Source organism: Eumetopias jubatus, unplaced genomic scaffold (genome assembly GCF_037043125.1).
Source record: "Eumetopias jubatus isolate StellerSeaLion01/CBP00866 unplaced genomic scaffold, mEumJub1_p1.0 scaffold_2, whole genome shotgun sequence".
Lineage (NCBI taxonomy): Eukaryota > Metazoa > Chordata > Mammalia > Carnivora > Otariidae > Eumetopias > Eumetopias jubatus.
The window spans coordinates 82097194-82122695 of NW_028274808.1; the positions used below are offsets into that span (position 1 = coordinate 82097194).

At 37.0% G+C, this 25502-nt stretch overlaps 1 protein-coding gene across 1 annotated transcript in view; it reads right to left on the minus strand.

The window, feature by feature from the left end:
- Window positions 1–7253: 7253 nt before the first annotated feature.
- Window positions 7254–25502, minus strand: part of HHIP (hedgehog interacting protein) — an 87638-nt gene continuing 69389 nt past the window's right edge. Inside the window, exons 12-13 of the mRNA XM_028102318.2 lie at window positions 10629–10777; window positions 7254–7447 (exon numbers count right to left, since the gene is read on the minus strand). Coding sequence (XP_027958119.1) covers window positions 7254–7447; window positions 10629–10777 — 343 coding nt within the window. The remainder of the gene's footprint in view (window positions 7448–10628; window positions 10778–25502) is intronic.

Genomic DNA, 25502 nt, shown 5'->3' on the forward strand with positions numbered 1-25502 from the left:
TATTCAGGAAGAAAGAAGACCCAGATGAAATCATTTTGCTCTTCTAAAGAATATTGGCAGATTTAAAATTTATGTTTAAAATAGCATATTTGACCATATATAAATCTTGCTGGGGTCCACTGAAAGCAACATGGCCAGGTCAACAAAGTTTGGGGGGTATCTGCAATCACCTTTTCTCATGTCTCGTCCCTTCTGTGTGCTTCTTTGCTTCAATGTGGGCACTCAACACTCTCAACTGCTCTTGTATATTTTCCCTTAGTGATTCTAACTGGCTTAAAAGGATCAGATTTAAGTCATTTACAACGTAGAATACATTTAAATCAGCATAACATCCTATGGCTTTCCAATATATGCATATATGTATATGTGTGTGTGTGTGTATATATATATATATATATATATATATATGCAATAACTGATCCTTAACATTGACATATACTTTGGGGAATAAAGTTTTAAAATTAGAACATGAAAAATGGCAAAAGGCAAGAATATTTTGAAGAAGTAGTTTGGGTAGAGAATATTTAAAGATAAGCGTTTATATCATCAGTATGAATATTTAGGAAAAACTTTTATATACTAAAATAAAAAAGAATTTTAGAATAGCACATGTACATCAGGTCATAAGATAAAGTTTAATACATTTGATCATGTTAAAGGACACAAAACACAGCCAATCTAACCAAATTTCAGGCATGCATTTACATAAATATATTAAATTAAGAAAAGAAATTGTACACTTAAACATCCTTTTCACCTAAAAATCATTAAATCCACAGATCAACAATAAAAACCAATTCTCTGCATTTACCACTTCAAGATACAATCGTTCTATTTTAAAGATAACACAAATACACTTGTTAGAATTTATATGCATTATACATATATTATATATTACATAGATAGTGTGTATACATATGTAGTGTTTGTACAGATAGATAAATATATATACATGGGTGTGTGCACACATACAGATACACACAGATGTACTTTAGGCCATCTGTACTATTATTGGTTGGATTCTAAAGTTGAGCTGAATTGGAGCTGGTTGGGTGTGATTATTGTCTTTTGCTTCAAACATGTTCATCATACCCACTGGGCTCACAATCCCCCATAGTAAACATCCTTGCCTTTTCTATAGCACATAATTATGCTAGGCACTTCAATAAATATTTGTGGAATTAATGGATGGAAGGATAGCTGAATAATAGAGGCTTGATCAAAGAGAACTGCATGTTATAACAACTGGGTTAAATAAATCAGGTTAAGTCAAATTTAGAGGGATTATCTGAGCCAATGGCTTTGCATGTTACTCTTCAGAAGCACATTTATAGGAATCCCAACTAGTACCTGCTCCTCCAACATGTACCTGCTTTCGCTACTTGCTCCCACAGCTTTCCACCTCTTGACAGAAGTTCAAGCAAGGATTTGTTCTGGAATCTTTTGTGAATAAGGTTATGGACAAATTGTCCCATTTGTCCACAACTCAGAGGAAAATGAACAGCTAGGAAAACTAACACATGTTGAAAGAATGATAACGTTAACTATTCTTTAAAAGTGGACAAAGTTAATCACAGATAAAGCCAGGAAAGACACAGGAGTTTCTTTTCAGATACCTTTTATGCTTATCGATGATAATGATTTGATAATTCTTTCATTTGAATTAGATGGGTTTCTTTCAAATTAATAGTCTTCTTTAACATGGCCTAGGGAATCAAGCCCCCCACCCCCAAATTCCATAGTACCTTTGTATCATTTACCTTGCTACTACGTGGTTCTTGCTCCAAAAATGTCCTGTGAATATGAGAGATGGAAAATACTTGACTTTCCATACGTTGTCAATTCAATTTCTCAATAGTATAATGAATAGAATATATTGATGTATTAATAGTATTAGATTCTACTATGCATGAAATCTTCATTTATTCTAGGAAAAGCATGTCTCAGATTTTAAGAATGAGGTAAAGAAATATCCAACATACATTTTGGGCAGAGGCTATGTCAAACCTGACAACAAATTTTTCATGTGAATGGAAAGTATTGGCTAGTAGTTTTTTAGTGCAAAAGGAAATGTACAGGAATTAGCTTCTGTGAAGACAAAGCTTATTTTAAATTTATCCTTTATGAATTTCCCATCAGTGTTAATGTTGTTTTTTCTATCCTATGTGCTAAAATGTGTATTTTAACTTCAAATGTTATAGTCAATTGAGATAACTCCCCAAACATTTGTTAATTTGCATGCATGTTTATACATGTGTTTTGATTTTAAGTAATATATAATAGATGCAAAAAAATACCCTGACTGAAACTTGATGTCTGACTTTGTGATATACAATGAGGTACAACTTTAGAATTCATGTTGAATTGATACCTTTTTTTTTTTTTTTTGGTAAGTCAATGTGTAGTCTGGCAAGAAAAAAAAAGCAATAACAAGTTTTAGGCCTAAGGCTTTATGTTGATACGAGGAATCCATTATTTATATTTTATTTTTTCAACCCACTTATATATGACCTTTACAAAAGAATGCAAGGTAAGTGATGGGTGTCTCTTGGGCTCATATGTAATTGGAGATTTTAAGGAAAGTGCTGCTCCGATAGAGGAATACACCTCTTCATAGCAGCTGGGGAAGGTACCGCTCTGCTTGAGAAGAACATGGCACGACAGCACTCATGCTCTCTTGGATACAGCTTGTTCTTCTAAACAGCGATTTTAGAACAATTTCCAAAACTTATGAGAAGACATTTAAGAGAAAGAAGTGCTGAAGTTCGCTAGGATTAGTGTTTGGCAGGTCTTATGGTCGTGTTTTTAGTATTTTTAATATCGAAATGCTTCTGTTCTTAGGTTTCCACCTTCTTTGACATCATTAATTACTGGAGGCATGACTAATTTGGGTTAGCGTGATGAAGAGAAAGAATGTAAGATAGTAAACATGTTTCTTTAGGCTATTCTAGAGGAACTTCCTAAAAGTATACCAGCATTCACAATAATGGGCCCACTAACTTCCTACGGCAGACACAGAAATATGTACATTTTCTGGGCATGGAACTTTGGTCTGATTTCTCTGCAAGTTCAAGTCTCATCCCAGAGGTGGGCAAAGAAGAGATTTGGAATAATCCTCTTCAAAATAGACTCCATAGAGATGGTCATGCCGGAATAGGAAATGGTTACTAACTTTTCCTGCTGTTAGCTCAAGCTCTTGTCTGGGATATTCTTTATGTTTTCCTGTTTATGAATGATGGCACACAAGCCGAACTGGAGCATCCAGGCTCATGGTCATTTATGCTTTTGGTTTTTTCTTTCAGTAATTGTAACAGATCAATCTAGTATATTCATACTTGTCTACCGTTCTTCATGATATAGCGTCTGAGCAAATGTGATGTTGGGAGAGGGTATCTTTAGGAAAATAAAGAAAAGGCCATAATGAGCAAAATCAATCACAACCTGCCACAGTACATCTTCATTATGGGTGTACCGAGGACCTATCTGTTTAGTCAAAACCAATAGAAATGGAAGAGAAGGAAGAGGTTAAATGGAAGAAGGATACATTGGGGGTGGGTGGGAGAAGAGAGAGAGATAGAGACAGAGGTGGGGGTAGAGATAAATACTATAGGTAACATTCTATAGAGTCGTAAGAAACTAATTTATTGATCAGCCGACTACATCTGCCTATGGTATACCTTATTTTTCCACTTAAAAAGTTGGGTTTGGCTTCTGTTTTCTGTCTCAAAGTTAAGAATGTTAGACTAATAATTAAGTTTAAGTTAATGTGTACTTTGAAAGACCCTAGATGCAACATCTAACCTCGTGTCTTACGCCTGGTAGGCTTGTTATACAGTTTATGATACAGAGATAAAAGCAATATCAAAAGAAACATATTAAAGTTGTTAATAAATTGGTATGTAATCGTTTTCGAAGAAATCAGTAGAGAAGAGGTGCCTGCTCTGAAGTATATAAATGAAAAAGGGAATGGTTTTCTATTTAGGTTGAGTGTGTATTTGGTATGTGTAGGTTTTTCTGTTCCTTATGATATAGTCCATTAATCTGAGAAGACTTCTGAGTATTCTTTGTGATAAAATATTTTACAATAGCCACACTGAAAAAAAATTCCAAGAAGAAAAGGTATGGATGGAACTTTTTATCATCACACAAAGTTTTTTTTGTTTTTTTTTTTAAGTCTTTCCTTCTTTTCAGTTTAATGATGTGCCAATTCAGTTTTTTTCTCATTACCTTAACTAACTGGCAAGGAAAACAGGTTCTATTAACCAGGACAAGAGTTTGGCAAAAGCGGCGGTAGAGAGTTTTTCTCCAACCTTTTATAACTACCCTAACAGCCCTTCACATTAAATTGACACCCAAAGCTTAAGCTCCAGAATGGACAAAGGGATAACCGTACATTTTTCTATCTCTTTATTTTATCTTTATCTCACAAATCTGCATTCATGCCAAGGACATTTTTCTCCATTCTGATTGTGTGCGTTAAGAACCAAGTAGATGTTGCCATTCGCATGACAAAACAATCACTGCTCCCTGGCTCATACTTGGAACCAATTCCTACCTGCCTTTCATGGAGCATTTAAGATAATTCTCCAGTCACATAGTTTAAAAATTTGATTGAAAACAAAAAGGTCAAAAGATTGTTTTTGAAATGATCACAGAGTTTAAAATTTGTAGCCATCAATTAGCCACTGCTCTTTACGTCTCTCCCGAGAAGAGAAAGAAATGACTCCCAACGACTTGACTTTCTTTGCTCGGACTTAATATCCACGGATCTTGCTATCTTCTCTTTTAGAAGGTTTTGCTCTTTTATTCTAATGACTCACAATAGAAAAGGCAGTGACACCTGGGGTACATATGTTTTTCTAAGACATCTGAAACTCTTTCACTTGGGAAAGGACTGTGTAAAAAGTCTGGGCCTGGTCAATTTAATATAGATATTTTTAAATAGGAGGACAAATGGCAATATAACACCTTTCCTTTTGGAGAGATTCTTTTGGAAGAGATGGAAGGATTGTGTAAGAAGAAACCTCGGATTTTTCAGATTTTGCTGAATCTATAGCAGTGTCCTTATTGTTTTCAGTGAAACTATGAACAGGAGAGTGTGTAATAAAACTGCACAATTTGACAGATTTAGACAGCTGGCTCCCTCACCAGAAGTTCACATTTTGTTAATGTCACCCACATTGAATAAGGGACGATTAGATGGTAAGGTCCATTTACAAAAATGGTTGTCAGGACATTTTTTTTTTTTTTTAATTGTAAAACTTTCTGTGATGGAATTCAGTAAAAGGGCTACGAAGAGAAAGCAACGGAGACAAAAGACTGCTATTAACCTCCAGATGCAGGCTACTGCAGGTTCATGGCAAGATTTGTCACACTCTTGGGCCAATGAAGTGTTAGTGTGACTGGAAGGGACCACCCCTTTTCTGGGGTAAGAGGGCAATTTGGTCTCCATGCTCATTTAATCCTGAGACTTCTTTGAATAGACTGTCAATTGAATCTAAATTGTGCAAAATTATGCATGCACTTTTTAATGCAGGCTATTGTTCACTAAGCACTGAACCAAGGTTTCTCAACCCATTTCCATTTGGCATGAGGTCACTTGAAACTTAAGTAATCATATATGGAAGACAAGAGCAGTGTACTTAAACAACCTTTCTACATAAATGCTCACTGTGCTTTAATTGAAAATCTCTCGCCTTAAAACAATAGAGAAATACTAGCTACACGATTTTATTCTTTTTAATTGAGGTTCATATTCCTATAGGTAAGGAGCAGGTTTGGAAAGTCAGCCTATGCTGCATAATCTACACTAGTCTCCAGTTTAGATTCTGGAAGAACAGATGTTTATAGGACAACCTAGAGTGGGTGTGCACATCACAATAGATGTTTTCTCCGTAGTGCAAAGAGGCCTTATAATTTTGTTATGATCCGAATGTGGAGAGCTGGCCTCAAAAACCATTAAGAAAAATGTCCATCAGACTTTTTGCTGCTTTAAATTAAAACATGGCAATTTCTTTAAAAACCTGAACAGAACATTTACAGAAATTTATTCATACATTAACCAAAGAGGATTTTCATTGAGTTCTAAAGGAACATATACATTAAAAACCATATTTGGCAAGAATTATTATTTAAAAAATTTGTACAAGTGACAGCTTACATAGCCAAGATTTGTTCAAAACGAGTGAGCGCTTCTCCAGTGAGGTTCGTTCAGTGTGAAATCTGCAACATTCTAATCACATATACACTGACAGTCTTGCTATGCACTTTACATATGTTTAATGCTGGAATTTTATAAGGATTGGCTGTTTTCTTGCTTTTTCATCCGTCGTTAATGATTACATGTTGGCACAAGGATACATTGCTAGATTAGATCCACAGCACATTAAAGACTGTTTGCTTTCTCACTCCCCTTCTTTCCAATTAAGTTGGTGAAAAATGTAAACTTTAGTATTTTACAGGACAGGGCAAAGGTGTTTCATCTAGGTGATGTCTATATTATAAAAATAAAATAAAAAATATAAATAGGTAACACAAACCCAGTGCCTATTGTTAGATACAATATATAATAAAAGCAGACCTTTTAGGAAGATTGATTTTAGAATATGCTGTTATGATTTAATTATAAAACACTTGAAAACAATCTTGAGATTAAACTAGAGTAACCAGATTTCTCTGCCAATAAAAAGTAAGTGGGTAACATTCTGTAATTGGATACATTGATACAAATGAAGATTACAATTTTATATCAAGTCGCCCATTTAGAAATTCATCAGGGAGTTCTGAAACATTCTCTCACATTATAATCCTTTAATATAAAAATATTGCCTTTTTTTATGAGATCCATCAGATTGCACAGTAATGTTTCAAAACTCCATTAAAGTTGACTTTGGTTATTACAGACAGAAAATTCCTGGGAAGTCAAATAATCTCTTCTGGTGACATAAACATTCCGTTATCAATTTACAATGGAATTTCTGTGTAAATTACTCCACACAAGGAAATATATATTTTTAAAACCCATCTGTTATGCAAACACGCGTACAGGGGTCGTTAGTGTGTGTGTACGTGCCTTTGTGAACAAACGTGCCAACATACACACACAGAATCTGCACATTTCTGTAAATTATTTTTAAATTAATAAAAGAAAATGAAATCACAGGAAGTGTGTAGCAGGATAACAGTCTTTCTTTTTAATGACAGGATAAAAAATAAATGCCCATTAGAAAGGAATATTCAAACAGTCCCAGTAACTATACAATGTAACTTGTTAGATCCAGCAAATAAGATGTCATGTCAATGATCTGATCAAGAATACCTGCCCTGGTCACTCGGCGAATGTTTCTGTCCACTTGTTCACACTGAGGACCGAGATATCCTTTTTTACAGAGGCACTTGTTCGGTCTAACACAGACACCTCCATGACGACATGCCGGCTCACATTTTGCTGGGAGGGGAAAAAAAAAAAAAAGGCAATAAAACCACACTCTCATTCTGTATGTCAGAAACAGTACCGAGTATGAGGCCAACAAATATTTGATGAGTAAGGGAAGGGAGGGGGAGGAGGAAGTAGCCAGTCACAAAATGATCCAAAAGATGATAAATACAAGAAGGAAAGAAGATTTCCAGAGCCACGGTTATGTGGGGGCTAGAGCTCAGTAGAGAATGGGAGACATTTCTAGGGAAACAGAGATCATGGGAGACAATTCCAATCCCTTCCGGAACTGACTCTATTTCCAATGAGGATTCCGGCTCTTTCAAACCTCTGTGCCACTAGGGCATTTCCAACAGAGGGCCTTCCAAGTAACTCTAGGTTCCCATTCTTCCAGGGTAGGACCTTAAAATGTGGGAAGGGCCTGGCCTGAGAGGGAGGCCTAGCGGCTTCGTCGGCCTCTCCAGTGCTGTATAAAGGCACGTTCAGTTCTCCAGTTAGGTTCGATGGTATGTCTCTCATGGGGACTCCCTTGGATTCCTCTTCTCCTTTACTCCTGGGGAGTGCATTACATTGCTTCATCTCTGATTACACTTTGTAGCCCTTATTGGGGCAGTGCAGTTGGCCAGGAAAGGATATTCTTAGCAATCCTTTTCAGGGTTACACACAGGATCTATTCATATAAGGATTTTTGCCACTACAATATAGGTGGGAAATGTAAAGATTTACTGCTGGGGCACCTGAGTAACTCAGTGAGTTAAGTGTCTGGCTCTTGTTTTTGGCTCGGGTCATGATCTCAGGGTCATGGCTCCACGCTGGGTGTGGAGTCTGCTGGAGATTCTCCCTCTGCCCCTACCCCACTGCTGGCACACTCTCTCTAAAAAATAAATAAATTAATTAATTCTATAAAAAAAAAAGATGTACTGCTAAAATGAAATATAGAGATAAAATTGGTTTCTATAAGTTAATTGCATTTTACTGATGGGATAAATCTGGGATGTGCAGTCACTGTAGACAGAATCAAATTCCTTGAACATGTTTCTTTACACTTTTGGGGGACAGGGTTATTTTAACCTTTTCAAATGCATTAATCAAAACCCAGGGGTCTGTCGCTGACAAATGGAAAAGAAAAAACTAGAGAATAATTAGACGATTTTTTAAAATTTGTGGGCAATGAACTATGTTAGTATATGAATAAAGTTCTTGCTTGGGTCAAAAACATCATGAATAGATTACCTTTATAAAATGGTTCTGCTTTATCTTATATATTCAGACTATTTAAAGTGACTAGTAGAAAGATTAAAGTATTTTATTGAAATAAAACTTCATGTTATCTCAAAGAATGTCTATTTTCATTTATATCACATTATTATTATTAATATCTATAATGTAATGTATAATGCCACCTATATTCAGAATAATTTGGTTATGGGATGCCTGGGTGGCTCAGTGGGTTAAGTGTCTGCCTTCAGCTCAGGTCATGATCCCAGGGTCCTGGGATCAAGTCCCACATTGGGCTCCCTGCTCAGCAGGGAGTCTACTTCTCCCTCTTCCTCTGCTTCTCCCCCTGCTCATGCTCTCTCTCTCTCTGTATCTCTGTGTCTCAAATGAATAAATAAAATTAAAAAAAAGCAAAACAAAATAACTTGGTTACCCTCAGTTTTAACATACTATTACCAGAAGGCACTCAGTAAATTTTTGTTATCTGATAACCTGAGGTGACTTACAAGGTTAGGCAAAATACAAAGTAAGAAGTACAACAGAATGGACACTATTATAAAAGAAGCAGAGAGAATAGGTATTATTAAAGGGAGCAGAAGAAAGATATATTATCAAGAATTAGAATATTTGTGCATTTGAACACTGATTCTCATTTTTTGGTCAACTATTGAAAAAGAAGACAGAATGGGTCAATAAAGGTAAGTATTTGTTTTAACTGATGTAATTACCTAATTTTGGTAGAGTTTTAATTATGATAGCTCTCTCCTAGATATATAACCCTAGTAATAATCAACCAGGTAGTGTTATTCCTGCTGAAGCAATTTAAGCTTAAAATGTATAATTGTGTATGTGACTTTAAGTGTTGGCTACATTTTGTTAGATGATATATAGACAAGTTATGGTTATCATTTTTGGAACAAATAACATATGTTTAGAATAAAGGAAAGATAACATTTAGGCATTAAAGATAATATTAAATATGAATTTGGAACACATTTTCATTGGCAAGAGATACTTTAATATCTGAGATAGCAGAGATCAAGTTCTTTTGTAAGAATATGCATACGCTGGTTGTTGAAAATGCATTAAAAATGCGTTTATCCTTATGGAAATCTTTCCCAGTTTTACTGAGAAATAAATGGCATGCATCGCTGTGTAAGTTTCAGGTATAAGCATGAAAGTTCGGTTTGCGTATATTCTGAAATGATTCCCACAAACAGATTTAGCAAACACCCATCACCTCATATATAAAGGAAAAGAAAATTTCTCCTGAAAATGCATTTTTCAACACATACCATCTTAAACTAGGTATCTGGATTTAACTAATTTTCTTCACATCGAGCAGAATGTAAACATCGTTGCATGTAATTGAGGAAATCCCTGGTTAAAGGATAGAGTAACCCTGGAATAAATCTCTTTTGCTGTCTCTGAGTAGCTGCACACCTAGCTGATGGGTCACAAAGGAGTGGCAAAAAGAATTAAAAACCTCATAATGTGCCTCCAGATAATTGCGCTTTCCCCTTTTATTTAATAACACCCACTGAAAAACCCTGCTTTTCAGGCACTGTCACAAGAAAGCAAGCAGTAAAGTTAGGGAGGGCATTTATGGGGTGTCTGGAAAATGCTGGCACTTGGAGAGGGGCTTTGCAAACACGAGGTCATTGGCTGGTGTGAAATCTCAAACCTGGGACTGAGAGCCTGTACAGATGATCGCGTTGTGCTGTGTTCATTCTGTACTTTTTGAAAGGACTCAGTTATTTAAAAGTCTTTTATGTTTATGATTAACCTTTAGAAGTGCATTGTTTACAACAGGAACATGGGAAAGACTGCATTTACAAGTTTAGAAACAGATTGGGCGTTAATATGATAAATGGCTAAATTTTGAACCATAGATCATTCTAGAAGAAAGAGCTGACAAGGACTGACAAGGACTGTCCCATGCCCAGTCTTTCCTGGGGACAACAGAAACACTCACCGATTCTGCAGAAGTCCCCTTCCCATCCCAGGGTGCAGCAGCACTTGCCCGTGGGGGTACAGTAGCCATTCCGACAGAGCCGGGAACACTCCGAAGTCAACGTCTGCGCAGGTTGTACCGTGGCTCTGCATTCCTCAGGCATTAGAGGTCTGCATCAGAAGACAACGATTCCAAGTATATGTTGGTTGAAAATCAGGATTAGGATGAAACCCAGTGATTTTTGTCACTTGCAAAGCATTTCCTTTGCTTTCTAAGGACACCTTTCTTTTAAGCACCTCAGAAAGACTGACAGCTTTCTGAGTAGAAAATCCACACCAGGGAGGCAAAATCTAACTAACCAATTTTGAACCAGAGAACATACTAAACATTATAAGAAACTTTATCACAATCAAAATTCATTCATTAAAACTGTAATTATACTGACATTTTCCATTCAGTAGCTAAACATTTCCAGCAATTACATTTCTTAAAATAAAGACATATCAATATTTTAAAATGTTTTTTCCCAGATCTACAAAAATTTTTAGGAATAGTATCTGAGATAGTTTTTGCTTGTTGTTGGCATATTTGGTAATATCACAGAGCTGAAGTCATTCCTCTAAATAAGCACTTGCAGCCTAAAAAAGCTTGGGAATCAATTTTTGTTTCATTTCACATTTTTCTTGAAATACCTGTCTCAGACTGATTTTTCTTGAAGGGTTATCTGTGTGTGTGTGTGTGTGTGTGTGTGTGTGTATACTATTGACTCAAAATTTCAACCCTTTATGCAAAAAATAATCCATATATATAAACATTTTCAGATTTTTTATTTTGTAATGCTATGAAGAAAAAGAATGCTATTAGCAAACAGAGATAAACATCATATCTGCTAAGTAAAATGTCATAGACTTAAATTGCTCTACCACTGCCATCATTTAGAGATGCCTTCAGAAGATTTTTATGGTTCTTAACTGTTTTTGACATAAGAGGTTGTGTTTCAGGCTGGGTGAGGCTGGAAGCATGGTCACAACTGCTCATTAGCTAATCTCAGGGAAACAACGCACAGTGGTACTCCTCCATCAGTCACTGTTGCCTGTGCCACAGTGTAGTGAGAAGGCTCTTTTCAGTTCAGGAATGTAAACAAACGGTCATCACCGCTCAAATCGTCACCCTTAAGATGGCCAAGGCAGTAGGACTCCTTAAGCATCGTAACAAAGAAGGTGATAATTATAGGTCAAAGCTACTAAAAGAAGTAAATGATATAGCTTTCGGAGATAAGTAAATAATTTGGCCCTGTAGACTCCAGTTTTCTTGAGATAGGTTATCTTGTTATGTCCTTCTGGCAATAGGAAGTGGTAATACCCTGGAGCCTGACTTCAGGCTATTTCTACAATGACTCAAAACCGTATTCAAGATATATAGTGACTTCTTAAGCTCCTCTCCCCAATAAAAGGCTCACTTTGTGTTGAAAGTACTGTGTTTTGCAACTAACGTGACAATTCAGAAAATTCCCTTAAATCCATTCAACCTCTTTTTTTAAATCCAGAAGCAGTCAATTTATGTGAAAGGTCCTCAAGGCATTCTATGGACTGAGCATATTTTCACTCAGATAACATTAATGAATAATTTCCATGTGTTCCCCAAGGGAGTCTTTCTGGGGATATAAGCGGGGGGGGGGGGGGGGGGTTGAGGTGGAGAAAAATTGAAGTGGGTATGCCAAGGAAAGTGGGCGTATTAACTTTGCCTTCCTGTTTTGTTGTTGAATAACCCAAGTTGGCTCTAGTTCTTCCTCAATAAAATTCTTACTTTGTGAAACCACAGTGGCATTTTTGATCACTAGAAGAGCTGTTTTTTCAATAGCCATGAAGTTCCTCTGAGTCATAGGCCATGGCATTCAGTAAACAGGTATTTTACTCATAACTGAAATTCTACTGATTACTCCCTCATTCACTCTCTTTCTGACTCATTCAAGAAGAGATTCTAAAGTAGAGTTTGTCAAAAATATATTACATGTATATTACATGTTGGGGTGCCTGGATGGCTCAGTTGGTTAAACCAACTCCTGGTTTCGGCTCAGGTCATGATCTTGGGGTCATGGAATCGAGCCTCGCATTGAGCCCTGCATCGAGCCCCGCATCAGGGCTCCACGATCACTAGGGAATCTGCTGGAGATTCCCTCTCCCTCTACACACACCCACACGCTTGCTCTCTCCCTCTCCAAAATAAATGTTTAAAATATATATATTTTATATATATATATAAATATGCATTTATATATGATATATGACATATATCATGCTATATATGATGCAAAATATGCAGGCATGTAGCTCATACACTACTTGACAATATGGTTTATGCCTGAGTAGATGAATTTGAAGAGGAGAGGACACGATTTAGATCAAGAATGTAAATTACCCGTTAAACAACCACCACCAGAAGATGTCGCCCGCCTGGGGCAAAGTGTAGGGACACTGATTCGTGTGCACTGGGAAAAGGAATGAGGATGTGACAAATAAGGACCCAATAGTGAAGTACAGTTCTTCAGGGGAGGCATCTGCCTCTTCTTTCCCTGCTGACCCTCCAGTTTGATGCTTTGACTATTTTTCCCCAAACATTCAAATATGTGGAAACTCAGATGGGGGGGGTACTAAGTTGTTTTTTGCCTAAGATTTAGTAAATGCTTATCTATCTGTGGATGTAACTATTTCATACTTGGGCTTGTTTACTTTGGTTTATAAACCTATGTGATTATCATATATGAACAGGATTCCCTTAAGTTTTTATTTAAATACCCAGAAAATAATCCTTTTTCTCTTTAGTGAAGTGGCCAACTAACATTCCTCACTTAGCATCTCAAATAAATCCTCTCCCTCTCTTTAAACTGTTATTCTACTGAGGATCCATTAATTGAAAATTTTCATGGAGGACAGCCCATTTTTTTCTTTAAGTAGGTTTTTATTTTTAACGTGGGGTTTGAACTCATGACCCTGAGATCAAGAGGCCCATGCTTTACTGACTAAGCCAGACAGGCGCCCCACGGATAACCCATCTCTTATAGAACTTTGCTTCTTTTAATGAATGAATTCCCCTATCTCCTTTCCCATCCCCTTTGAAATGAAAGCTTTCTGAAGGCAAAAGTGACATATTCAATCCTCCTCAAGACCAGTCAGTCACTCACTCAGGCAAATACTGTGCTCTTCATGGGGTAAGACACAAATAAAACAGGGTTCCAATCCTCATGGAGACACCATGGGGCAGACAGACATTTGAACACAAAATTATAACACAGTGTAACCTTTGTTATGATATAGGTGCATATGAAGTAACACAAGAATACAGACAAGGAAGCAATTAGTTTAGGACTGAAGGATGTTTTAGAAGATGACATTTAAACGACCAAAGTATTTTATCTCCTTCAACTCCTTATATTCAGAGGAGCTAGGAAAACACTACAGAAGCATTCAATAAATGTTTATTGAATGCATATAGTAGAAACGTTCTCAAATGCTTTTTCTGGACTATGTTTCCCTTTCTTCTCTTGCGTCCCTCCAGGACCTAGGAAAATGTGTAACATGTGGAAGATATTTAAAAGTCTGTTGAATGAATGAATAAGAATATGGAATTTTAAGAGAGTGTTTGTTTCTTTTCTGTGCTACTAAATAAAGATATCAGGAATATACAGACTATTTAGGAGAGGGATATCATTAAAATCTAGTTGTTATACTTTTATATCATAAGCTTAAAACTAAAAACACTTGTTATATTCCTGTTGCCTAAATTAACTTGAGGCTTACAAAATTCTTCTAAGGCATGGTTAAATTCATGTTCAATGAAACATTTTTACATTAATCATAGTCATAGTAAATAAACAACAGACTAAGAAGTAAGCATGACACAAAGATAGGATTGTTTTCTCCTCCAGCTGGGAATTAAGCCAATGTATTAAAAGTCATTCTGCTGGTTATATATTTGGTAAAAGTCTAACAAGGAGTTTTGGTTAATCCCAGCCACCCTCCTCTACTCACTCTCTGTTCTAGGGACATTTCTTCCTGCCATTGACAAGAACAGGGTTTCTTTACATGCAATGAGAAGAGAAAAGGGGACAAAACAAGTGAACTTTTATAGTGTCACCTTGAAATAGCACATCATATGCGCACATAATAATTACATATACACAACTACATGGCATCAAAAATCTAGATTATGTGTGTATATTATATATATATATAGTGATAGGTTACCTCATTTTTCATTCTTATTTTTATTGGACTGGAAAATGGGGTGTTTTAATGTAGGTGTACCAAGAATTGCTTAAATAGTTTTGTTCTTCTTTTAAACAATTACTTTCTTAACTTTTGGATTCTTATCTCTACTGAATGAAGTCCAAGATAGCTTTCAAAGTAGGAAACTTCCCCAAAGGATATTTAGGTTTGTAATAAGGAATATATCAAACCCATTTGTCGATAGTTATCTCTATAGTCCTCAAACTTAATTTAAATCAGAAAAACACACTTTATCATCTTTATACTTGACAATGAAAAAATAAGGACTAGTGCCAAAAAATTGTCCAACATTCTTTAATGCATAAAGCATTGTTTCTGGAAATGTAAGATGTTTTCTTAGAAACCCACTTTTTCTGGTTTTGAGTTGTAGCATAAGGGTTGAGATATTTTCTTGAAATAAAGAAAGAAGTTGAGAGGGCATAAGTGATTTATAACATATCCTACATGATGACTTTTTGTGACTAGCTAAAGCCTACAGTGAATGTCTCCAGGTAGTGAGATTATAGATGGCTTTAATTTTAGGATATTTAGTTTAATAAATGATTAAATAAATCAATAAATGGGAAGTCCTCTGTGTATCTGGATGGAAGCAGAGGGATAAAGCCTGTCTGAGTAAGCCTGCTCTTCAGATTGAGTGTGTTAGAAATCTGTCTATTGTGTTTTTTATAAAAAGTAAGGGACTCATTTTGAAGTTTTTGTTAGGGGCTCAGATTTTAAATTCACATTACTGTCAAACAAGGTACATAAATCATAAGTAATACTCATTTATAAAATGCTGACTTATAAGAGGTTTCAGAAGAAGTAATAATTCTATAGCTTCTCTTAGTCAATGATCTGTTTAAGGGGGGAAGGTGATGTAAGAACTATCTTATTCTTGGGACACCTGCGTGGCTCAGTCAGTTAAGCATCTTCCTTCGGCTCAGGCCATGATCCCGGGGTCCTGGGATCGAGCCCCGTGTTAGGCACCCTGCTCAACGGGGAGTCTGCTTCTCCCTCTCCCTCTGACCCTCCCTCCCGGCTCATGCTCTCTCTCTTCTTCTCCCTCTCAGATGAATAAATAAAAAATCTAGAAAGTGTTCCTTTGTTACTGCAACTTTTGCAAAACTAGTTTTCTTCCATGCTTTTTCCTATTCTCATGAGAAAGGAAAAAGTGATAAGTCTAAGTCCTTACTACCCATAGCATGGTACCTGACCAGAAGAACCAGCATCACACAGGAGTTTGTTAGACATGTAGAAGCTCAGGACCCTCCGCAGACTTAACTGAATTTATACTCTCGCCAGTTTGTCAGGTGATTCACATGCATATTCAAGGTTGAGAGGCACTGTTCTAAGTGAAGGCCACTTCCCAGCCAGTAGCAATTAATGTGGCTATGAATTGGTGTGGCCAGGGGCTTCCAGGTAGAGAATGCTTTGAAATTGTATGCTTGGATGAAGACTTAACCTCTGCACAGGAAGGCAGGCTTTGGAAGCCACCACAGATTCTCTGGTTTAACGGGTTTCCTCACTGTGAGCATTTTGATATGCAATGATAATCCGTAACCACTCATCATTTCTAAAACCAGTACTCAGCACTTTTACCTAGAAAAGGGTAAGGGATAGATTTTGCTGTTTCCCTGATGGGATAGATGTTCCTGTTTCCCACCTGTCTAGCTCGGGGTGTAGGCATAGCCCTAGTTTAGAAGAATTGCATGGTCATCTCTCCCACACTCTTTTCAATGCCTTTCTCCAAGGTCAATACATAAATTGATTTTTTTCTTTAGTCTGAATGTTCACTAAATTCTTGTTCACGTTGACATTTCTCTTTTCAGGGTTAGTTTACCCACCAGGAGTAGAAGCTGGGATTCCACTGGATTTCCAGCCTGTTTTGGGACCACACATAACCATTTTGTGGCAGCTAGTGAAATAATACATGATACAAATTCCATTTGGCTGGAAGGACTCTTACACATTCATACTACAATCATATTCCAGGTAAAAGAACAGAGAAAATGGCGTCTCTTTCTGCATAACCATGCAATATTGCTTTCACTGGGACTTCGTGGCAGTATTGATGGCAATACTCATTTCCTAACAGTATTTTTCAAGGACCATTTGAGGTATTTTTTTTTAATTATTTATTTATTTAAGTAATCTCTACACCCAACGTGGGGCCTGAACTCACAAACCTGAGATCAAGAGTTGCCTACTCTTTGGACTGTGCCAGCCAGGCACCCCCTATTTGAAGTATTCTTAAGGAATACTGTCCTTGACATTGTATCACATATAGGTTGCAGAAATATCTTTTTAAAAAAATATTTATTTATTTACTTGAGAGAGAGAGAGAGCATGCGAGCAAGTGGGGGGATGGGCAGAGGAAGAAAATTTTCAAGCAGACTCCCTGCTGTGCATGGAGCCCCATGAAGGGCTTGATCTCACAACCCATGAGATCATGACCTGAGCTGAAACCAAGAGTCAGGTGCCCCAGAAGTATCTTTTTATAAATGTCTCAAGCAACCTTGATATTGGAGTAAAAGGAAACATAATTCAAATTCAAGAATAGCTCTGAACTTATATACATTATGTATCATCTTAAAATTTTTTATTTGTATACTATGTATTTCTAGAATTCCAATTTAGGATGCATAAAGCCCATGTCTGGTCTTATTTCCAGACATCATTTTGAACTACTACATTTCTCTATTCTACAACGTGCTGGAAAAAAATGGGCCTGGGCCTCAGCCGTTTTTGACACCAATGTTGTCTTCATTCTGAGGTCTGCAATTTAAATGCTGAGCATATATTCATTTAGAAATAGGGTCGATTGGCTCTAATACCCGAGCAGTTTGGGACTGAGTGAGTACTAAACTCAAAGGGGGCAGGGGCACTGATGATCTGATGAAGGGAGCCACGGGTTTGGCTGCCTAGTGCTGACAAGATTATCAGAACTTTCACAAATATCGCTAAATTTTGTTCTATGTCTAAAGATGAAACCATAATAAAAGCAAATGATGACGCCACATATACTTTTTAATAATTTCATATTCAACTTATCCTCATGAGGCAGGGCTGGTCCTGTTATTCCCAAATTTAAAGGAGAAGAACATGTATGAAGATATTAAATGGCTCTCACACAGCTAGTTACACATAGTCTGGAACTATCTCCTAGCCCAGTGTTCTTTCCACTCAACTGGCCCTCTTACTTTAGGAAAAAGGGAGCAAGGCACCCATATTTCAGGCCCTGCTAATCTCACTATCCAAACACCACCACCACAATACACAAGTATCTAAAAGGGTGTGTGGATCTCCTTCATTCAACTTTTCAGGTTAACTCAATGTATATATATCTCCATGGGAAAATTAGGAAATGAAAAGTTATGTATTTCCTTAGAGGGAAAACCTAGGAGAAATAATCAAGGAGACTAGATGATAACATCATCTGCTTTTACAAACCAAAAGAAGTCCAATTTTACTAAATTGCCTTCAGTGCCTGTTGCATTATGTTTTCAATGTCCTAAATTCAGAAACTGGTCTATCCCAATATTCGTGGTGAATATAGAAAAACAGGCCTTTCCACTTTAATTCAATGTACACATCCCTGAAAAATCTTGTATGGTATAAAATTGCATACTAAAAATAATAGGGCTTATGGGAAAAATAGGTTTGGGGCAGACCGCTGAAGATCGGTGCAACTTTGTAAAGTAAAGCAAAGCAAAGCACTAAAACAGCAAAACTTGGTACCTAGGGCGAGAGTTTGGGTAGCCCTGTGAACGCGGACGGGAGCTGGAGGCTGTCTCAGCCAAGTTCAGGAATACCCAAAACCAAAATGGCTGTGGAGGTGGGCCATGAACTCCTGGGGGACGTGCCACCTGCAGAGAGCCCAGGCTGAAGGAAAGCCTCATCGTGGAGGAGAACCTAGTACAGACACCCATTTTTCATTTTACCTCTCAGCTGAGAAACCTCCTCTGCCTTTGCAACAGCCTGGCTGAGGGTTTGTTCTTTTTCTTATAATTCTGGCCACACTTGCTTGGAAAGCTATATAATTTCTGTGTTATGTAGTCATCATTCTCTTTTATATGTGAGCTAATTAGTGTTAAAGAAAAGCACAGCGGAGCAGTATGGACCAGGCCAGGGAGCCAAATCATGGTGAATTTTACCTGGCTCAGTATCCATAGCTTTCTGGGCCATTAATTCGGCGATTTATAGGGTATAATGTTCTTGCATACTTTTTTTTTGTCCCAAAGTGTTATTTATCTCAAATAATATTTACATTTTTGATAATGTGTGTGATCTCCCAATTTAAAGTAAAAATAAGCTCCTTAGAGGATGGGACTAAGTTCTCACTTATAGTCTCCCTCTGTGGCACCTAATACATGATCTTGAACACAGGGACAGGTACAAGATCCTTGCAGACTAATTAAATCTCCTGTTTTAATCTTGGGAGTATAACTGTACTTACTCTCATATGATAAAAATAATAACTGAAAAATTAGGGCACAATAAAAAGTCAATGCCACTGCTTCCTAACATAAAGAAGGAAATATATTCTGTTCAGAATTTTATGTCCAAAAGCAAGTTTGAACTTAAAAACTTAATTCACAAACCATAATTGATAAAAAATGTTAGACACAAAATAAGAAACATTTGTAATTGGGAAAATAAGCATTTAAAAAAACACATTGACTACATTATAATTCAAAAGACATAAAAGCCGGGCGCCTGGGTGGCACAGTTGGTTAAGCGACTGCCTTCAGCTCAGGTCATGATCCTGGAATCCTGGGATCGAGTCCCGCATTGGGCTCCCCACTCGGCGGGGAGTCTGCTTCTCCCTCTGACCCTCCCCCCTCTCATGCTCTCTCTGTCTCATTCTTTCTCTCTCAAATAAATAAATAAAATCTTTAAAAAAAAAAGACTTAAAAGCCTAGAATACTTTTTTTAGAAATCACTAAATAATAATGATAATGATAATAATAATAATATTAAATCTTTTCTCACTTAAAGCTGTAGAAGTACCAGTGTTTCAAATGTTATATCAGAGGAAGGCAGAAATTTTAAATATCACTAAATGCTTTAAATGGGAAGCAAAAACTGGACACAAGTTTCTGTCCTTTAAAAAAAACACAAGAATGTTGGTTAAATTCTCTTTCCAGATTATTAGGGTGACAAATGCCCAAATTTTGATGTTACACTTTTTGATTCATTTGTCAATGTTGACAAAAACAAGTCATGTGAGCTTTTAACTCAACTACAATGAATCAGTTAAAAAAAAAACAGATGCTAAGAAGCAGTTTTCCTTTAAAAAAATACACCTTGGGCACCTGGGTGGCTCAGTTGGTTAAGTGACTGCCTTCGGCTCAGGTCATGATCCCAGGGTCCCGGGATCGAGTCCCACATCGGGCTCCCTGCTCGGCGGGGAGCCTGCTTCTCCTGTCCCTCTGCCTGCTGCTCTGCCTACTTGTGCACTCTCTCTCTATCTCTCTGTCAAATAAATAAATAAAATCTTTAAAAAAAAAAAATACACCTTGCTCAGGGTACCTGGCTGACTCCACTGGTAGAGCATGTGACCCTTGATCTCAGCGTTGTAAGTTTGAGGCCTTTGTTGGGTGTAGAGATTACTTAAAAATAAAATCTTAAAAAATAATAAAAAAAATAAAAAGTACACCTTCCTCTAGAAAACATCTTATTACAAATTTATGTGGCTGTTTTATTCAAGGTTAAACCTGCCTTTATCTCAAGTACTGCAATATCTGATGATAAGTTGCCTTATAACGAAAGTACAAAAAATTCAGAAGATCTACTAATATCTGACTTTCACCACTGTCCCAGGCAGGGGAGAAACATGGCAATTAAAAAGAAATGCTTTTACGAGTTTTCAACTCTTAACACATGAGTTTCATTTTGAAGAATATATTCTTCATTATTCGTATTTTTCATTTTATATCTTTTTAACAAATGCCGTCTGAAAGTGGCAATTCATCCAAGTCTTCATTGCAATCTGCACAATTACTCTAGGAATTGATATTCCAACATTCAAAATTGATAGTTTAAGAGCGACTATAATTAGCATAAAGCAGAACATTCCTTTGAGTGTTGTGGTCATATACCACATATATATATATATATATAGTTTTATATGAACATCTTAAATGACATGGTCACTTAGATAAAATTTTTTTCATAAATTGCTAAAAAAATGAAAATTTTTTTTCATAAATTTCTATTTATTTCGAAATGGGTGATGGCTCTACACAGCGGGGTGTGCCTGACTTGAGTATGTTTAAATGTGTGTGCATATATATACATATGCAAATCCTGATAAAGTAGGACTAAAATTCCAGTTATACTTAGGTCATTACCACACATTATGTATGCATGCTCATTCATTCATTAGAAGTTTCTACTTTGATCTTATCCCATTCTTTGGTAATATACCTTCAAAATTTCAAATGCTATAGGGCAGCTTAGAAAGGATCTGTTAGCCACAAATGTATTATGCATCACAATGTACAACACAGTGCATTAAGAATAAAATATAAGCTGGCAGATAAGAATATCTCCATTTTCAGTTATCGGATATGCAAAAAAAATAATAATAGCAAAAACGTGGAACATGCTTCCTTGTCTTTTAGACCTCAAATCCACCATGCTGAATGGATTTTTATAGGGCATATACTTGTTCATGACCTCTAGTGTTAAGAAATTCTGTCGTGTTTGAAAACTAGTCCCTGGTGGAGCCTGTGTCCCTGTTAATAGCTGAAAGGTCAATGAAGTTGCTAAACAGTTTGTATTTCTGTCAGGGTGGCTGTGCAGCAAGAGGACTTGGCAGCTGGGTCAACAGGCACTGTGGGGATTTCTCAACCTAGGGGGCCCACTTGCATAAAACTTTGACTGATGAATTGGGACTAGACTGGCTTATTGGGCTAAAGCCTCTCTATTATGTGTGACTTTCTTTAGGATGGCAGAGCTGCCTGCCGGCTCCCTGAGACATATGTGAAGGATAAACAGAACCGATTTCCTCTTATGAAGTGAGTTTTTTGGGGGGGGGAACAACCCAAAAAACAAACCACTCTTCAGCCTCTGGTATAATTAAGAGTAGGATGAAGATATTAAGAAAAAAATAAACAAAAGGCAGTAAGTAGGGCCATCGAGGGGAGGCGTGGGGAGGAGGTGGAGGGGGAGCAGTGTTTGATACTGGTCACACAGGGGTTTGGGGATACAACATTTCTGTGAAATGACCTCCCAAGCCTGGAATTTGTTTTGTTAATTTATAGACCTCTTAAGGGAAGGGTCTGTGTGACTTGGCTGGATAACAGATCAGCAATATGTTAAAATATAGTAAGACTGGGTACATAGTAATTAAATCAAAATGATTAAGAATAATTTTGTTTTACAAATTCCTGGAGAAATAACCCTGGAAACGTTTCAAAATAATAATAATAATAAAAAAAAGTCATTTGGTCTCATCTGACGCAAAAATTAAAGAATCTTTGGCAGAGCTGTGAAAAAAATTGTGTTCTACAAAAATAAAGCTTAGAAGGTTCGTAACTGTTAGAATTCTTTAATTTCCACCCCGCAGGCACATTTGATTCTGAAAAGACTGAATTAAGAGCAAGCATCCAGGGCATGATTTGGACGTTTGGAAACTGTGTATCAAGAGCTCTTGAAAGCTCCACAGACACCTTTACCCCAATGTTGGAAAGACAACCTTAAAAGTTAAGCGATCACCTGAAAATAATTCTTGAATGCATAGAATGAATACCAACAATATTAAAGAATCTACTTTATTTTAAGTGTATGATTTAATCATCTTCAAAAGCACTCTGCAGAAATGGGAAAGGGGCAGAGTGATCATGTGCACTCCACTGATGGGCAAAGGGGCAGAGTAGGGTGAAGTAACTTGATGCAGGCTCCCCCAGTAAGGAAGATTCGGAGACAAGACCAGTTGCCTCCCTGTCCTGCCAGGACGGACTTGTTCCTAGTCTTGATTAGTCTTAGGCAGCACGACTGAGTGAAACTAAAATTATTGCCTCCCTCTTTTGTGCTCAGTGTATTCAGTCTGTTTTCTGGAACTACTGGCCAAAGGAGCTCCCTTGACCAGGGCCGGCAGGACCCTGTACTAGAGACTTTTCGGGACCCAGTGAGATGACTCAGCAAGCTGGGTGATTGGTATTGACTTGATCCTAACTCCACTCTCTGATGAGATGCAACTGTTTCACCTCTGAAAACATTCCTGAAGTGTGTTCAATGTTCTCACGTGGAGGAAAATTCACTCCTTCTCTACTTTTTTTTTTAAATGACTCCTGAGTTCTCCTTAAGGAAAACCGGGTTGTAGTCTTATTGGATTTTCATTTTTTTTAAATTATAAATAATGATACTTGATTTTTGTAACAGGTTATCTTGCCATCCTTTTTGAGATGGATGCCCACTGTAAAATGATTTTAAACTTATGTAAATGATTATGTAACATATAGCCTTAGACCAAATTGTCCTTACAGACTGAGGTGGTAATGCTGGAACCTCATCTGCTTTTGCCAAAATGACTTCAGAATATTGTAGATGGTTTTTAAACTCCTTTGTCTTCTTTATAGGTGAGTGTGTGTGTGCGTGTGTGTAGGGAAAAACAGAAAACATAAGTCCTATGGTGAGTAAGAATGTAACCTCTATGACATGTAATACAGAACATAAATTAAAAAAAAAAAAAAAGCCCAACATGGAGCTCAATGTGGGGCTTGAACTCACAACTCCGAGATCAAGACCTGAGCTGAGACCAAGAATTTGCTACTTAAACAACTAAGCCACCCAGGCACCCCAAACATAAAAATTTTGTAATTCATTGTTACTCTCTTCCAGAACCATGAGTCAAGGGCTGTTTGAAAGTAGTGATTCTGAAAACATTATTCTAACAAGTCTGGGGACTCCTCCACAATAATATAATTAACCTAAGATTTTAATTTGAGTTAGATTTTTGATATAACAAGAAATGTCTGTAACAAGAAATGTTTTTTTCAGTTGATGAGGCCCTTTCTTCAAATTCTCCCTCCAAAGTTTTGGAGAAACAATTTGGCTCTGAAGCAGACATTCTGAACACTGCTACGCTAGTAATTAGCTTGTGTTTCTAAAATAATCTCGGTCACATACACTAAAGTGTCTGCTTATATAGAACTTCAACTCATCTAGGGAGAAACACTATAATAATAAACGTTGGCATCCAAATTGAAACAGCATGAGGCTCCCAACAAATGTTTATGAAAACATTTGTTTTCTTACAGTCAGCTTCATTTTGAAATCTATGTCTATGTCTGTGTACAAGGACAGTGTGTTTGGGACTCTGTAACTCCCCCCACCTTCTGAAAACCAAACACACATCTTAACCCTGGCCCCACACGTGACAGGACTCACCAGAAACAGGCACCATAATGAGAAGTCAGGCCTTTCAGGTATGTCACTCTGAGACCACCCTACTAGAGGAGGCCCCAAGATCACAAAGCCAAGGTCCCTTATGGAAACCCTGGTAATTAGACACTAATAATGGATGGAAGGTGTAAAATTCACCTCAGCTCACCACCAGCAGACTAAACAATCCAGATGAAGAGAGAAAGATTTTGTGAGAAGGAGGAAGAATTCATGATAAGACTACCTGGAAGCTTGTGAAAGCGTATCAACTTTGACAAGCATGATGGAATAATGACTATTAGGAAATGAAGGGCATTAGATCTGAGTGAAATCCCTAGACATCATTAGGAATCAGGAGAATGCTGCTACTTTGAGTTTTGTTCTTAATATTGCCGACTTCAACCATCACCAGAGAATCTGATATTTTTTTTCGTTCATTATTTTTCTTTTCACAAAGAGGGCATTCGTTTCACACCCAAGGAGAAAAAAATCTCCTACAATGCATAGATGGGTGCTTCTCTTACTGTGGAAGAAAATGTGTATTGTTACATACAGGAGGAACACGACCAGGGCGTGACAGATGAATATATGTGATATGCCGACAGACGATTTAGAATTGATTACTCCTCTTTTTGTTCTCTAGTACCAACGTCAACTTACACTTTTCTCAAGAAAGACAGTGTTTTGTGGTATGGGAAAAGGATGAAAATCTCTATTTTGTTAGTCTGTGATTTTTCAGGAAAAACCTACATCATAACTTACAAATAATATGTTTGAAGTGTAACTAAATTCATGCTTTTAGCAAACTTTTTAGGTTATTAGAATGTATTCTTCTAAAAGAGACTTGAAATATGGGAATTTAAATATGCAAATGGGCTCATGAAGATAAGTTAGTACAGAGAGAATTTGAAATTCATAGCATGGTGTAGCGACAGTCTGACAACCATGTGTTCAACAGTAGTGGTATCTGAGGACACCCTAGGTTCTGTTAACAGTTATTTCTAAGCTGATGACTAATATCTTTTTGATAATATATAATTTTAGCAGCTGCTGATAGTTCTGCCTTTATCCATTAAATTAACAACTGACTAACTATGATTCAAGATAATGCTGTTGTGATGGGTGGGTGGAAAGGAGCAGGGGGGATAAATATATTTTTTAAAAAATTCAACGTTCAAGTGTTCCTCTTGCTGGGGTAAATGACAACATTTCTTCAGTTTCCATTTGTTTTGTCACAGAG